Genomic DNA, 17635 nt, shown 5'->3' on the forward strand with positions numbered 1-17635 from the left:
TCTTTTGATGTTGCATCCAGATCCGCTGCTCAAGGCATAGTGATGCACAGACTCTCATGGCTGCGTGCATCTGACCTGGATAATCGTGTCCAGCAGCGACTTGTGGATGTCCCTTGGCGGGGGGATAATATTTTTGGCGAGAAAGTCGAGCAGGTGGGAGAGCAGCTCCACCAGCGTGAGAACGCCCTCGACAAACTCTCCCACCGGGCACCTTCAGCATCTACCTCATCAGGTAGACGTTTTTTCGGGGGAAGGAGGACTACTCCCTATGCTTACTGTAAGCGTAGGTACAATCCACCTTCTCAACAGGCTCAGCCCCAGAGCGCTCGTTCACGTCAACAGCATGCACCTAGGTAGGCCCCTGCAGCTCCCCAGCAAAAGCAAGGGACGGGCTTTTGACAGGCTCCAGATGAGCATAGCCGCTATAAAAGTGTCTGTGCCGGACGATCTGCCGGTCGGAGGGAGATTAAAATTCTTTCACCAAAAGTGGCCTCTCATAACCTCCGATCGGTGGGTTCTTCAAATAGTCCGGCTAGCATACTCCCTCAATTTGCTTTCCACACCTCCAAATTACCCACCGAGAGCTCAGTCCTTCAGCTTCCAGCACAGGCAGGTACTTGCACAGGAACTCTCCGGCCTTCTCAGCACCAGTGCGGCCAAGCCCGTTCCACCAGGGCAAGAAGCTCTGGGATTCTATTCCAGGTACTTCCTTGTGCAAAAGAAAACAGGGGGGATGCGTCCCATCCTAGACCTAAGGCGCCTGAACAAATACCTGGTCCAAGAAAAGTTCAGGATGGTTTCCCTGGGCACCCTTCTTCCCATGAGTCAGAAAACTGATTGGCTATGCTCTCTGGACTTAAAGGATACTTATACACACATCCCAATACTTCCAGCTCACAGGCAGTATCTTCGATTCTGTCTGGGAACACAGCACTTTCAGTATTGTGTGCTACCCTTTGGTCTGGTGTCTGCGCCCAGGGTGTTTACAAAATGCCTGGCGGTAGTTGCAGCGTCGCTACGCAGACTGGGAGTGCATGTGTTCCCTTATCTCGATGATTGGCTGGTGAAGAACACCTCAGAGGCAGGAGCTCTACAGTCCATGCAGATGACTCTCCAACTCCTGGAGCTACTCGGGTTTGTTATAAATTACCCAAAGTCCCATCTCCTTCAACAACTAGAATTCATAAGAGCTCTGCTGGTTTCACAGACGGCTCGTGCCTATCTCCCCAAGACAAGAGCAGACAACCTTCTGTCTCTAGTTTCTGTGGCCAGAGTGTCTCAGCAGATCACAGCTCGGCAGATGTTGAGACTTCTAGGCCATATGGCCTCCACGGTCCATGTGACGCCCATGGCCCGCCTTCACATGAGATATGAGATCTGCTCGATGGACCCTAGCTTCCCAGTGGTATCAAGCTGCAGGGAATCTAGAGGATGCGATCCAGCTGTCCACAGAGTTTCACAATTCCCTTCAGTGGTGGACAATTCGATCTTGGGACGTCCCTTCCAAGTTCCTCGGTGGATCTTTTTGCCACTCAGTTCAATCACAAAGTCCCTCAGTTCTGTTCCAGGCTTCAGGCCCACGACAGACTAGCGTCAGATGCCTTTCTCCTTCTTTGGGGGAAGGGCCTTCTGTATGCAAATCCTCCCATACCTCTGGTGGGGAGGACTTTGCTGAAACTCAAGCAAGACCACGGAACCGTGATTCTGATTGCGCCCTTTTGGCCGCGTCAGATTTGGTTTCCCCATCTTCTGGAGTTGTCCTCCGAAGAACTGTGAAGATTGGAGTGTTTTCCACATGTGAGAACAAGCAGCCTGCTTGTCCTTGGAGAAAGCGAAGATACTTACCTGTAGCACATATTCTCAGAGGACAGCAGGCTGATTGTTCTCACCAACCTGCCCGCCTCCCCTTTGAAGGAGTTGTTTTTTATTTGCTTTTTGATATAACTGAGGCGGGAACAGACGCGCACGGGCGGGAAGATTCCCGCGCATGCGTGGTGTGACTGTCCCACGCTCCGGAAGCTATCGCAAAGCTTTGTGGATTTTTACTGGAAAAATCTCCTTTCCTGGGCCGCCGTTGACGCCGACCCACATGTGAGAACAATCAGCCTGTTGTCCTCAGAGAATACCTGCTACAGGTAAGTATCTTTACTTTACAGTAATCTAGGTGGCTTATCACCATTGATTGTACCAGGCTGCGGAATATTTCCCTTGGGAAGAAAGATTTGATTCTTTTATAATTCCTAAGGCCACTAGATGAGAACATACTAGGCTGTGATAGACACTAGGTCCTTCCATCCTCCATTACATCATTTTAACAGACTAGGAGATTAGTAGCAGGCTCCAGATTGTTTCTGTAAAAAATTAAAAAAAATGAGTTGGTGCCCTGCTACACACCATATCCAGATTTACTTTTAAATGCTTTTAACTTGGTCGTGTATTCCATAACCCTCTTAAACTGGGTATCGTGCTTCATATTCTCTGCAGCACCGTCTTCTCCCTTGCTTTCTTTTTTTGTTTTTGGAACCAGTTTTGATATAAAGGCCTACTGTTCCATGCTATCTTAGTACACTGCCCTCAGGGACCGTATAGAATGTTCAGTCTCTTGAAACACTCTAGGATCCTAGTTTTTTGCCTAATCACCAGTTCCTTGTCATTTTTATGTTTGACTGCTTTGTTCCTTTGTACGTCAGGGAATAGAGGTTCCTCCAAACGTTTGGTGACATCCCTGAATGAACAATTTTAAGAAAACAATATTTAAGAGAACAAGATTTTCAAATATTTATTCATTGTGTTTTGCTAGTTTTGCCCTATGGAATCATCCATAATGTTTATATAAAAGAAATTAAAGAAATTTGGCCTCTGTTTCATTCCCTTTTAAACTGTATATCTGAAAAGATAAGCCATCAGAAATGTATCACAGTATGTGAGAGCCTCAGAATATAGGGTAAGAATTTCATCAACTTTGTGTTTCGCAGTTCTGAAATCTTTCATTTACTTTACATCTTGAATATTTAAAACAGTACAGTTATGTAATGGATAAAATTCAAATGGCTAAAATCCATAAAATGTAGGAATTCAATGAGCCTATGAATATAGAAAAATGTTATAAGGATCCGTTCCCGGAAGAAGTTAAATGTAAGAATAAAAAAGTTGTAATTGCAAAGAAACTAAAACCTTTTTTTGGTCATTTAACTCTAGCGATGCAACGATGACATCTTGCCTGTATGAATGTCTCTGTGAGGCAGAACTGGAAAAATACTACCCTCACTTTGTTGCTGTTGGTCTTCAGGACACAGAGGAATTAGCTAGAATCACTCTGAAGGATTATGCCAAGCTGGGAGTTCATAACATGGAAGACCGAAAGCGCCTTTTCAAACTCATCCAAATCATCCAGAGTGTGCAGGAGGAAGAAGATGATGAAGCAAACAGAAACCAACAACCTCGACAACCTGGCTGTATCTACTTCCTGCCAGAGGCAGCCAGGTCAGGTCCTCGCAGGCAGCTGAAATTTGATGCATTTTTTGAGAAAAATGATGGAATAGATCCCACTAATGAGCTGGAATTACTCACTGTGCCTGATGCCTCTTCTAAAAAACATAAGGACAATTTATTGGAAGAGCCAGGACAAGTTCTGCTTCCTGGCTCACAATACTGTAAAAATATTGCAAGAGCAATCTTGAACGCAGGTACGTGTGCACAAGACGAGTTGGACTCTAAAGAGGTGTTTTCATTGAATAATAATCCACATGTGGCGGAAAATGACAGCCCAGTCATTCACACAGTAACTCATGGCTCAGGATACAATTATGGAGTTCCTCATTCACACATCAGGTAATAGCCATTTGGATTCACTAATTTCAGTACTCATTTTTTAAAAATTCTCTCATTTGTCGTGCTTCATTTTTAACCCTCTTGTGTCAAATCTGCTTATTCTGTCCCTTAACTCTTGTAATAATTTTCTTGGAGTAGCTTTCTCCCTCTCTGTATGCAGGTCTTCTTAGAATGGTGATTGTAGGCTTGTTGGGATTTTCTCTGGTGCATCAAGACTCCTACATAGAGGTACAAATGTTGCAGCATCTGAGGAGCAGAATACTGTTCCCCCTAAAACTGTCCTCTTACTATTCTAAAGCCTTTCTTCTCTTAAATATGACCTGCAAAAATGTTGCAACAAAAAAATTGTAACCAGAGATCATGTGTAGTCTAGTGGGTTCTTGTGTTTGATATGCACTATTCCAAATGGTCTACCTGTTAATTTTTCCCTGCTCCTTTTGGATGTCCAACTCTCAGAACTAGGGTTGTGATCTGGCATCATGAGCCTTTGTTTGCAAATAGCTTAGTTTGATTGTTTCAGTCCTAGTAGAATCTAGCTGTACATCTAGTTACAAATGGTTCCAGTATGCTTTATTTTGCACATCAGTTTGGTCTAACCTGAAATGATAGCAGTATCTATTCATCAGCACTGTTTAATTTCACAGTGAGAATCCTGAAAGGTAACTTTAAAACCATACAAGAACGTAAGACCTTTGAAGTCAGAATGATTGAATATTTTAACACCCAACAGAAAGGACTTAACAAGGATCTGGGGTTCCTAGCCCATTATAAACCATAAAGCTATATGTCTCTGTTGATCACCCCATCCCTCACCTATCCACACCCATCCTGTTAGAATATCAATGATATGCTTTGATGTCCCCATGCATACCTCCGACCCACCCCCATCCTCCCACCCTGTCAGACTGTCATAGTAATGCTTGAATGTTTTCACTTATATACACTATCAGCTAGCACATTTGCTTATTTCCGATCTGACGAAGAAGGGCAACCTTCGAAAGCTAATCAAGAAATGTATTAAGTTATGTCCAATAAAAAAGGTATCATCTTATTTTCTTTTCCATGTTTTATTTTGTTTGATTTCTATTGATAACCTTAAGAGTGGACTAACACGGCTACCACACTCCTCTACTTAAAATTTCTTTGAGAATTCAGTTGTGTGGAGGAATTCTAAAAATAACTCAGACAACTTGGCATTGGTTGTGGGCGTTCCCCATCGCTGCCATTCTTTGTTTTGACTTGAAAGCTTTTCATTAATTTGCATGTTCTTCCAATATTATTTAGGAAGAAACTGTATGTCTCTGGGAACAACTTTTAATTTTGAAATAACAAAGTGGCTATTTTCCATTACTATTAAATAAATATGCTACCATAGGTTCTGTCCAGTTCATCTAATAAAAATGCTTTGTAGGCCCAGTAGCACTGAGAAACGGAGACCCTGGACTGAAACTGATAAAATCAGAGTGTGTGTCCGAAAACGGCCTCTAGGTGTGAGAGAGGAGCGTCGAGGAGAAGTGAATATCGTTTTGGTGGCAGATAAGGAAACCATTCTGATTCATGAAAAGAAGGAAGCTGTTGATCTCACACAGTACATACTGCAGGTAAGGCTTGATTCTATTTTTTTTTATTCAGTGCTTGCTTCAATATCTTAATGTGGTAAAAGTTCACACGATTGGAAAGACCTTGCAATCACAATGTAAGAGTGCAGAGAAGGGTAAGTGCTAGAGATGAAAGTTGTCACTCTGATTTGATAGTTGTTGTGGTACTCATTTGCTATCTCATCACTAGATTTTTGCCATACTGATAACGTCCCTGGAGTACACTGTTAAAGTAGATCAGATGTCCCCTTCTTTTCTTTTTCTGTTGTGTGTGTTGCTGTAGAATGAAATAACTGTTATATCATGTAATGTGGACAGAAATAAGAAGCTCAGTCCAGTATTTCTGTTTAAAAAAAAAACTGAGCGAAGGCTGGATTTATTCCCTTATCAGGGCTGCTGAGAGACAGAGCTGGGGCAGGGCTGCCGCCCCCTCCCCCAAATTGGGGCGCCACCACCCCGCCTGCTTACCTTCCTGCATCTGCTCCTACCTCGGTCTGTACCCTGCGCTTTCCCACTCATGGCAGACTCAATGCAGCTTACATGGGCAATGGAGGGAGGGTTAAGTGACTTGCCCAGAGTCATAAGGAGCAGCTGCCTGTGCCTGAAGCAGGAATCAAACTCAGTTCCTCAGTTCCCCAGGACCAAAGTCCACCACCCTAACCACTAGGCCACTCCTCCACTGTTGCTACTATTTGAGATTCTACATGGAATGTTGCTATTCCACTAGAAGTCGGCCCTTGCAGATCACCAATGTGGCTGCACAGGCTTCTGCTTCTGTGAGTCTGACGTCCTGCACGTATGTGCAGGACGTCAGACTCACAGAAACAGAAGCCTGCGCAGCCTTCTACATGGAATGTTGCTAGTGCAATAGCAACATTCCATGTAGAATCTCCAATAGTAGCAACATTCTATGTAGAATCTCCAATGGTATCTATTTTATTTTTGTTACATTTGTACCCTGTGCTTTCCCACTCATGGCAGGCTCAATGCGGCTTAAATGGGGCAATAGAGGTTAAGTGACTTGCCCAGAGTCACAAGGAGCTGCCTGTGCCTGAAGTGGGAATTGAACTCACTTCCTCAGTTCCCCAGGACCAAAGTCCACCACCCTAACCACTAGGCCACTCCTCCACTCCTCCTTCTGTTCCTGTGTGCTGGGACCCAGCTTATCGTGTTATGCAGTCATCCAGGACCCAACACAGGAGCAGGAGAGAGACAGACCCAGGGAGCAGAACCTTCTTCCTGCCTCTGAAAGCCTTGCCGGTGCCGGACCCCCCTTGTTTGCCAGGCCTGGGGAATCTTGCCCCCCCCCCCCAGCTGCCCTTCATAGGAGTAGATGAGATTTTGAGTATTGTTGCAGGGATGCTTTTGTATTCAAGATCTGCTTTACTCATATTCATTTTTCCCTTTAAACTGTGTTTTAATTTCAGAAATTATATAGTAAATGTAATGGTACAAATATCCTTAAGTATTTCTAAAATCTTATTCATTTTTCATTTTAGGCATTGACCATTATGTGTTATGCTAATGGAGCTCTACGAAACCAAGGATTCATAACATAATAGTAGCCATACTGGATCAGACCAGTGGTCCATAAGTACATAAGTATTGCCATACTAGGACAGACCAAAGGTCCATCAAGCCCAGCATCCTGTTCCAACAGTGGCCAATCCAGGTCACAAATACCTGGCAAGATCCCAAAAAAGTACAAAACATTTTATACTGCTTATCCCAGAAATAGTGGATTTTCCCCAAGTCCAATTTAATAATGGTCTATGGACCACCTTTACCACATTCTCTGGCAATGAATTCCAGAGTTTTACACGTTGAGTAAAGAAAACGTTTCTCTGATTCGTTTTAAGTTTACTACTTTGTAGCTTCATCGCATGCCCCCTAGTCAAGTGTAAACAGACGCTTCATGTCTACCCGTTCAACTCCAGTCATTACTTTATAGACCTCTATCTTGAGTGGAGTTGATTATTTTATAAATATCTCTCCTCAGCTGCCTTTTCTCCAAGCTGAAGAGCCCTAGCCACTTTAGCCTTTCCTTATAAGACGACACCTAGATCCCTTTCTTGGTTGGTGATGCCCAACGTGCAACCCTGCATGACTTAGCCATAATTCGGGTTCCTCTTTCCCGCATGCATCACTTTGCGCTTGCTCACATTAAACGTCATCTGCCATTTAGACGCCTAGTCTCCCAGTCTCATAAGGTCCTCTTGTAATTTTTCACAATCCTCTTGCGATTTAACAACTTTGAATAAATTTTTATGTCGTCAGCAAATTTAATTACCTCACTAGTTACTCCCATCTCTAGGCCCCAAGGTCCTAGCACAGACCCCCAGGGAACCCCACTAACTATTCTTCCTTGCCATCAACAGCAGATGAATCCATTAACTGATGGGTTGTATCCACCTACCAGCAGGTGGAGATAGAGAACACCGAAAGCACATGGTGTTCCTGGACGCCCAGCCCCCTCTGCCTTCAGTATATCTCTATCTCCCAGCAGGTGTGGACGTCGCTTTCTCAGCTCCTGTGCTTTGCCAGTAGAGCAGGGGGTGTTGTGTCTGGTGGTGCCCACTTTAAAGAGATACTTGGTTTTCCCTGTCCCTGGCTTACCCCATTCCCCCTCCTCCCGGAGTTCCTCTGTGGCTGCCTGCGTTTAACTTTCCTCACAGTAAAAAAATAAAAGAGAGAGGCTCGCTTTTTGAGTGTGGTGATTTCTGAGGCTTTCTCCTGAGCTCCTGGTTCAGTGCAGCTTGACCGTAGCTCATTTGACTTGGTCTCCTGAGGTGAGAGTGGTGCCCAGCTCCTCCGGGGAGGTTCCCGCTGACAGCGCTCTGTGCGGGGTAAGTTTTGGCGTGAAATGATCCATTTTGTTTTCTGTAGTTGATGGCTGCTGAAGGGGTTAAGTGCTGCTCCCACTGTGGGAAACGCAGATCAGCAGCGGGGCTTTGCAGCACATGATGCCTAGATGCTTATGATGGTACGAGCATGGCGGATGGTGATTCTTCCTGCCCGACGGAGTTGGCAGCGGCCGCCATCTTGGAGGCGCCACATGACTCGATCCTCGCGGTTGCAGAGGGGTCTGAGTGCAGGGGGACGCCTCGTTTTGAGGTTTCTAGAGGAGCTATTGCCTCCGCTTCCCCCAATGTGGGGGCAGATGTACAGGGTGAGTTTTTCTCCCCAGAATTTGTACTGCTGATGCATAAGGCTTTTATGTTAAAAAGAGCACTGCCTGAGGCTCCTGACAATTCCTGTCGGACTGGGTTGCCTCCAGTGCTTGATAGCCCAGCATCTGCTGGAGACTTTATTTCTTCCCCCGAACGTTTGGCTGACGCTAAGCGTAGATGAGTGAATACCCCGTCTGAGGGGGACTCTTCACCCTGTTCTCCCCCGTGGTCTAGTTTCGGGGAGTCTGAGGGGTCTGGCAGGCCCTCACGGACTGATGATCCAGATGAGGGTGGCTGCTTGCCACAGGAGTTGGATGACCCTAAAGCGCTTCAGATTTTCCACCGCGACAAACTGCCAGCTCTCATTTCTGATGCCTTACAGGCCCTTTGTATTGAAGATCCTGACGAGGGCGCTGCCTCTTCTATTAATCCTAGGATGGCTAGTACTAAGAAACCTTCTAGGGCTTTTCCCGTGCATGCTTCCATCCAAGAGCTTATTTCAGCTCAATGGTCTGACCCTGATGGTCCCTTGAAGGTGGCCAGGGCTATGTGTCACCTTTACCCTCTGAGTGAAAGTCAGTTGGCCCTCTTTGGGATGCCTAAAGTGTGGATTCTTTAGTCACGGCTGTGACTAAAAAGACTACTCTCCCAGTGGAGGGAGGGGTCGCTTTGAAAGATATGCAGGACCGGTGGCTGGAATCCGCGCTGAAGCGGTCCTTTGAAATCTCGGGCCTTTCCTTAAGGGCGGCTATTTGCAGTTCCTATGCAGCCCGGGCCTGCCTTTCCTGGTTGCAGCAGGTGGTTGAGCAGCCCTCCGATGGAGCGTGTTCCCTTGCTGAGGTCGGCCCGCGTATGGAGTCTGCCCTGTCTTTTTTGGCTGATGCCCTTTATGATCTGGTCAGCTTTGGCTAAGCAGATGTCTGTGGCGGTTGCTGCCTGCCGCCTTCTTTGGCTCCGGCATTGGGTGGCTGACATGGCCTCTGAACAAAGGCTGGTGAGGTTACCCTTTTGGGGCCTTCTTTTATTTGGGGAGGATTTGGGAAGATTGTTAAGGACCTAGAGGACTCTAAGTCCCAACGGTTGCCTGAGGATAGGCCGAGGCCTTCTTCCAAAAGTCCTTCTTTTCCCTCCTCTTCCAGGCCACGTTTTCGCAAAGCTCGCAGGCATCGCCTGAGGCGCTCTGCGGGGTTTGGTCAACATACCCGTTTTCAACAGAGGAACTCCTTTCGTTTGGACAAACACGCGGCGGCATCCGGGCAACATCCAGGAGTTCAGGGGCGTCCTCCACAATGATGGGGCGCTGGTCCACTCATCGGTTCCCACAGTAGGGGGTCGTCTCTCCCTCTTTCTCGAGGAGTGGACCAAGATTACTTCGGATCAGTGGGTCCTGGACCTGATCAGAGAAGGTTACTAACTAGAATTTGCTGCCCCAGTGGGAGATGCGTTTTTGGAGTCCCGATGCGGCACTGCCATCAAGCGGGCGGCGGTAAATGAGACCTTGCAGGTGTTGCTGAAGCTCAGAGCGGTGGTTCTGGTTCCTCCTGCAGAACGTGCCTGCGGTCGCTACTCCATCTATTTTGTGGTGCCTCGAAAAGGCGGTTCGGGTCGTTCAGAGCTATCCTCGACTTATGCAGAGTCAATGAGGCCTTAGGAGTGCGACACTTCCGCATGAAAACCCTGCGCTCCATCATTGCAGCGGTACAGCAAGGAGAGTTTCTCACGTCTCTGGACCTCAAGGAAGCGTACTTGCATATTCCCATCTGGCCGCTGCATCAGCGGTTTCTCCGGTTTGCGGTATTGAGCCAACATTTCCAGTTTCGCGCCTTGCCTTTCGGCCTGGCGACTGCCCCTCGGAGTTTTTCCAAGGTGGTGGTGGTGGTGGCTGCCTTTCTCAGGCGAGAGGGTATCAGAGTTCACCCTTATCTCGACAACTGGCTCATCAGCGCGAATTCAGCAGATGAGAGTCGACTTGCCACAGCCAGAGTTGTTACAGTTCTTCAGACTCTGGGCTGGGTAGTCAATATGCCCAAAAGTCACCTGACCCCGCTCAGTCTCTTGAGTATTTGGGGGTCCGGTTCGACATGGCTTCGGGGTTCATTTTTCTTCCCGACAGCAGGCGGCTCAAGTTTCAGAATCAGGTCTGCCTGCTCCTGCCTCGCCCTCGAGCTTGGGACTTTGTTCAGCTCCTGGGATCGATGATGGCCACCATAGAGGTGGTTCCCTGGGCGAGATCCCACATGAGGCCGCTGTAGCTTGCTTTGCTTCAGCAATGGTCTCCGATTTCCCAGGAATACCAACGCAGACTAAGGTGGCTTCCTTCGGCCCAGCGCAGTATTGTTGTCTTTCCGACAGCATGCTGCAGCAGGGGATGCCACTAGCTCTTCCGTTTTGGTGTCTGGTGATAGTGGATGCCAGCCTTTCGGGCTGGGGAGCTCATTGCCGGGGACGCCATGCTCAGGGTCTGTGGTCCACCACGGAAGTGGGATGGTCCATCAATCACTTGGAACTGAGAGCGATATTCCAGGCTCTTCTGGCTTTCCACAGGATGCTGAAGGGTCTTCCTGTCCGAGTTCTGTTGGACAACACGACAGCAGTGGCCTACATCAATCGTCAGGGCGGCACTCAGTGCAGGGCCCTGGCTGCGGAGGCATCTCAGATCTGCGACTGGGCCGAGCGCCACCTAGAGCTGCTGTCCGCGGCTCACATAGCCGGTCAGAGCAACGTAAAAGCTGATTTCCTCAGCAGACATCAAGTCGACCTGGCGGAATGGGAACTGGCAGAAGAAGTTTTTCTTCAGATTTGTGCCAAATGGGGGACTCCAGGCTTGGACCTCATGGCGTCAAGCGTAAACGCCAAAGTCCCTTGCTTTTTCAACAGAAGGAGAGATCCTCGCTCGGCGGGGTTGGATGCTCTGGCTCAACCTTGGCTCTTGGTTCTCCTGTATGTGTTCCTTCCTTGGCCCTTGATAGGACGAGTACTTCTTCGAATTCGTCTGCACCGACGATTGGTGATTCTCATCGCCCTGGATTGGCCAAGGCGTCCGTGGTACGCGGATCTCCGGCCGATGCTGGTGGATGCGCCTCTTCCTTTGCCTCGGGTTCCAAACTTGTTAGTTCAGGGTCCGGTGACTATGGAAGATCCTTGCCGCTTCGGTCTTACGGTCTGTTCTTGAGAGGGCGCAATTGAGGGACAAGAGCTATTCTAATAAGGTTATTGCCACGCTCTTGCAGGCTCGCACGCGGTCTACCTCTGCGACTTATGCTCGGATCTGGCGCACTTTTGAGACGTGGTGTACTCCAAAGTCTATCTCACAGACTTGGGCGACAGTCTCGCTCTTGCTGGACTTTTGGCAGGATGGGCTACAAAAGGGCCTGGGCTACAATTCCCTTCGAGTTCAAGTGGCAGCGTTGGCCTGCTTCCGGGGGAAAGTTTCCGGCTTGTCCCTTGCTGTGGTTCCAAGAGCAACAGTTTATGAATGTGCCACTTGAAAATGGCTAATCATACCATCTGTTAACATCATTAACTTTCTACCCTAGTGCATAAATAGCAAGTGAACAACATTTCAATATCTTAATTTTTTGTTATAAAAACGTGAATCCTGTGAAACCAGCTTTCTTTAAGCAAAATTGTCTGCTGCCAACCACTAGTAGAATAGATGGTAAAGATGCTTTTAAAATTGATTTCATATACATATCCATATATGTCCAGTAAAACCAACTTATCTGTACACCTTAGCACTGATATGGATATGAGTATATTGCTTTTTCTACTATGTTACTCTTTCATTTGTGTATAGAGTTCTCTTTCCCCATTTATGTGGGCTTACAGCTGGTATTTTTTCCCCTTTTTTAGGGGTCCTTTTAGTAAGCTGCTGTAAAAAGCGACCTTAGTGCGCCCTTATGCAGGTTTTTCCCGGGTTACATAGTAACATAGTAGATGATGGCAGAAAAAGACCTGCATAGTCCATCCAGTCTGCCCAACAAGATAAACTCATATGTGCTACTTTTTGTGTATACCTTACCTTGATTTGTATCTGTCATTTTCAGGGCACAGACCGTATAAGTCTGCCCAGCACTATCCCTGCCTCCCAACCACCGGCTCTGGGACAGTCCGTATAAGTCTGCCCAGCAATATCCTCGCCTCCCAACCACCAGCCCTGCCTCCCACCACCGGCTCTGCCACCTAATCTCAGCTAAGCTTCTGAGGATCCATTCCATCGGAACAGGATTTCTTTATGTTTATCCCACGCATGTTTGAATTCCGTTACTGTTTTACTCTCCACCACCTCCCGTGGGAGAGCATTCCAAGCATCCACCACTCTCTCCGTGAAAAAACACTTCCTGACATTTTTTTTGAGTCTGCCCCCCTTCAATCTCGTATCGTGCCCTCTAGTTCTACTGCCTTCCCATCTCCGGAAAAGGTTCGTTTGCGGATTAATACCTTTAAAATATTTGAACGTCTGTATCATTTCACCCCTGTTTCTCCTTTCCTCCAGGGTATACATGTTCAGGTCAGCAAGTCTCTCATACGTCTTGTAACGCAAATCACGTACCATTCTCGTAGCTTTTCTTTGCACCGCTTCAATTCTTTATACATCCTTAGCAAGATACGGCCTCCAGAACTGAACACAATACTCCTGGTGGGGCCTCACCAACGACTTATACAGGGGCATTAAAACCTCTTTTCTTCTGCTGGTCACTCCCCTCTCTATACAGCCTAGCAACCTTCTGCTTACGGCCACCGCCTTGTCACACTGTTTCGTCGCCTTCAGATCCTCAGATACTATCACCCCAAGATCCCGCTCCCTGTCGGTACCTATCAGACTCTCCCTGCCTAACATATACGTCTCCTGTGAATTTCTACTCCCTAAGTGCATCACTTTGCATTTGTTCGCATTGAATTTTAATTGCCAAACCTTAGACCATTCTTCTAGCTTCCGCAGATCCTTTTTCATGTTTTCCACTCCCTCCCGGGTGTCCACTCTGTTACAAATCTTAGTATCATCCGCAAAAAGGCAAACTTTACCTTCTAACCCTTCGGCAATATCACTCACAAATATATTGAACAGAATCGGTCCCAGCACCGATCCCTGAGGCACTCCACTACTCACCTTTCCCTCCTCCGAGCGAATTCCATTTACCACCACCCTCTGGCGTCTGTCCGTCAACCAGTTCCTAATCCAGTTCATCATGTCGGGTCCTATCTTCAGCCCGTCCAGTTTGTTCAAGAGCCTTCTGTGGGGAACCGTGTCAAAAGCCTTGCTGAAATCTAGGTAGATTACGTCTATATCACATCCCTGATTTAATTCTCCAGTCACCCAGTCAAAGAATTCAATGAGATTCGTTTGGCACAATTTCCCTTTGGTAAAACCATGTTGTCTCGGATCTTGCAACTTATTGGCTTCCAGGAAATTCACTATCCTTTCCTTCATCATCGCTTCCATTACTTTTCCAATAATTGAAGTGAGGCTTACCAGCCTGTAGTTTCCAGCTTCTTCCCTCTCACCACTTTCTTAGGCCATTCTTAGTGCAGTCATAAAATGGCAGATTTTCTATTTTTTGTATTAATGGGCATGTACTATGTTGACATTAGCACGCAGTCATGAAAAATATTATCCGCATGAGCACTTACCGCCACCTATTATGTAGGCAGCAAGGGCTCACATTGTATTCCTGCACTAACCAATTAGTATTTATTTTATTAGTTCATTGTAAGCCGCTTTGGGGCTGCAAAACTGCGGCAAAAAGTGGGGTATAAATGACCTGAAATAAATAAATAAATAATGTAGATGCACTGTTTAGTGCGGGAATGCTCATTCTCTGTTTCCTCAAAATTTTTTAGCACATGCACATTTGTGAATTACCACAGGATGCCTGAGCATGTTTTGCGGTACACCACTTTAAGCTGCATTATGCGCCCATCTGCACCTATTGCAGCTTAGTAAAAGGCCCCTTATATTTGTGGTGATTCTTATTGCATTGTACCTGCTTTTTCTTTTATGTATCGGGAATGTTAAATTTCAAAACTTCAATTTTAAAAAATGTGTTATTGATACCTTCAAAACGATTACTTTCAGCTAAAAATGGGATTAAAAAAAACACTAGGCAATACATTTTAAGTTGAAATGAGTCATTTGACAGGTATCAGTAATACCTTTTAAAATCCATGCAAGTCGCATAATTAAAAGGAAAGTATCCATTGGCTATGTGACTAGGAGGCTCATTTTCAAAGCACTTAGCCTCCCAAAGTTCCATAGAAACCTATGGAACTTAGCCTCCCAAAGTGCTTTGAAAATATGCCTCAAAGTGTGGCAGACAACTGAGGATTAAATTAAGGTGAAAGTTACTGTCCTGTTAGGAACTAGTCTCAGTCGGACTTATTTATTAACAACGCATTTGTTTAAAGAAAGTAGTCTATAAATCTAAAATAACATAAGGCACATTGTTACATTTTGGTAAATAGATCCCTGAATGCCCTTCAGGGGATTTGTTATATTATTTATTCTTCTGCTTCCTAAATGTAGGATAAGCTGGTCACAGAATGGATTGCTTTCCACATTGATTCTGAGGAATTTGATGCCATACTCAAATTTTAATTCCATGCATTTTTCTTTTACATCTATCTTGGGGAAACCTTTTTTTTCATGTATAGCAACTAGCTAATAAAACACTCAACAGTGAGACAAAATGCAGTTCCAACAAAATGACTAAAATATAGTAGGATCTCGATTATATGACTTAATATGGACAGACAAGTTGTGTGATAACCGAAAAGTCAGATAATGCAGACTCACTGCATCCATCTATCCACCCACCATTTGTTGCCTCCCCGGTATCGTGCCCCCCCCCCCCAAATGTCTCCCTAGCCACCCGACCTTGGTAGGTACCCTCAGCATCTACCTTTACAAATCCTGGTGGTCCAGTTGTGAGTTCAGGCCAGGAGCAGTTCCCACTCGCTCATGCCAATGTAGTCTCCATCTTTAAAATGGCCACCATGAACTCTGCCGGCAGCCTCGCGAGAGTGCCACCAGAGTTTGAGCGAGTGGGGATCGCTTGTGCCCTGAGCTTGCCGCTGGTAGTCCACAGGCTGGGCGGCCAATTCCAGGGACGCAACTGCTGTGTGGATGTCGATTAATCTGGAGTGTCGGATAACTAAAGGTCAGTTAACTGGGACTCTATTGTATTTTCAAAACTGATATCATGGAGTGAGTTTGATAACACCAACATATTTACCTATATGTGAGATACAAATGTAACAAATAAATAAAATATAATAAACTCAAGGTCATATAAATGAGATTTGAGTAATTATTTTTCCTTAGTGTCACTGACAGCTCAGTCCATAAATTGTGGGTTATGCCCGTCTACCAGCAGATGAAGATAAAGCTCAATTTATAGGACGGTGTGCAGCAGGCTTAATCAGGATTCTCCAGCAGGTGGAAGACTGCTTTGTGGAGCTTCTTATTTGATTCTTTCTCCTGTGCTAGTTTTTTAGTCAACTGGGTGGCTGATGCGGTTTCCAAGTCCAAACTTACTAGACTACCCTTTCAGGGTAAGCTACTTTGTGGCGAAGACCTAGAAATGTTGGTAAGGGATTTAGGTGATGTTAACAATTGGCACCTGCAAGAAGACAAACCTAAGTCCTCCTTCCGTTCAAACTGGTTTCGTTCCAGGCTCAGAAGCGAATATCTACTGGGCTGATCTTCTCAGTGGCCTATGCTAGAGTGTTTTTTTTTTAAGCCTGGTGTTCGAAAAGATCTATTTCTCCTCTCCACTCTATGTTGACACAGATACTAGCTTTTCTCCATGCTGGCTTTAAGAAAGGCTTAACCTTGAATTCCCTGAAAGTTCAAGTAGCAGCTCTTGCTTCAGAGAACATCTTCAAAATTCCTCTGTAGCTGCACACCCAGACATTGGTTTCTGAAGGGGGTGAATCAATTAAATCCTCCATTTTGGCCCATTTTGTCCAGAGTGGAATCTTAATTTGGTACTTAGATAGCTCCAGAAAGCTTCTTTCGAACTTTTTAAAAAATCTACCTTAAAGAATCTTACCTTGAAATCAGTTTTTCTAGTGGTTATTGCTTCTGCTAGGGGGGTCTCAGAAATCCAAGCATTTTTGTAGAGACCCTTTCTTCATTTTACAGAAGCTGGAGTCTCCATCAGGACTTTCCTATTGTGTGTTCCAAATTTATCATTTCCATGTTTTACTTAAATCAACCCTTATTTCCTCAGTGTCCCTCTAGTCCAGCACAGAAGGGTTATGCACTCCTACCTGCAGATGGAGACTGAGAACACACTGAACTTCAAATAGGCATATAAGTGGGCTGTGCAATCCCTAGAAAGTCAGTCTGTTCTCAATCTCAGCAGATGGTAGGAGTTGTAAGCCTGTGCCGTCCCATTTTCCTTTGAATTTCTAGTTCTCTTTAAAAACACACACCCACACACACAGCAGGCAAACGGAGGACAACTGATTAGTCAAACAAAAACCTGGAGGAGTTTCAGGGTGCAATTAGTTTCCTGCTTGTCGTACAGGGGTTGAGGCCCCTTAAGTTCTCTGAAGCCCCCGGGGGTGCCACACTCGGGCAGCCGAGTCCCTCCATCCCTCCTTGCCCCTCATTGTAGTCTTCTGGGCTACCCTTTTCTTTGCTGGGCTCGGTGCTCCTTGGATGCTTCAGGGCACCGGGCTAGTCTTGAGTGTGAGGGGTCTGCCTGCAGCTTCTCTTTGGGCTGCCTAGTGTCTTTTTGCTGTAAAAGAAAGAAAAAGCATAATCAAACGCTTAAAAAAAAGGTGAGGGGGAGAGCAAGCCTAATGGCTTCCCCTGGCAGTGAGAGTGCTAGGTGGTACCTTATCTAGGAGCTGCCGGATCTCTGCAGCTGTCTGTCACAGTCCTGGAGGGTGCTAGCTCGTGCTGCTGCTTGTACTGTTCAGGGCTTGTTCCCGCAGTCTGCTTTGCGATGGCAGCGCCGTGCCCAAAACGCTGCCCTGTGTGTCAGGTCTATGCCGTTGATGCAGCCGGATGCTGTTCTTTCTGTGATG

General features: G+C 46.2%; 1 protein-coding gene across 1 annotated transcript in view; it reads left to right on the forward strand.

The window, feature by feature from the left end:
• The first annotated feature begins 3208 nt into the window (after positions 1 to 3208).
• The window catches only part of KIF24 (kinesin family member 24), a 151484-nt gene continuing 137057 nt past the window's right edge, over positions 3209 to 17635 (forward strand). The window contains exons 1-2 of the mRNA XM_030192858.1: positions 3209 to 3831; positions 5243 to 5432. Of these exons, the coding sequence (XP_030048718.1) occupies positions 3209 to 3831; positions 5243 to 5432 (813 nt within the window). The remainder of the gene's footprint in view (positions 3832 to 5242; positions 5433 to 17635) is intronic.

This window comes from Microcaecilia unicolor, chromosome 2, assembly GCF_901765095.1.
Source record: "Microcaecilia unicolor chromosome 2, aMicUni1.1, whole genome shotgun sequence".
NCBI classification, from domain to species: domain Eukaryota; kingdom Metazoa; phylum Chordata; class Amphibia; order Gymnophiona; family Siphonopidae; genus Microcaecilia; species Microcaecilia unicolor.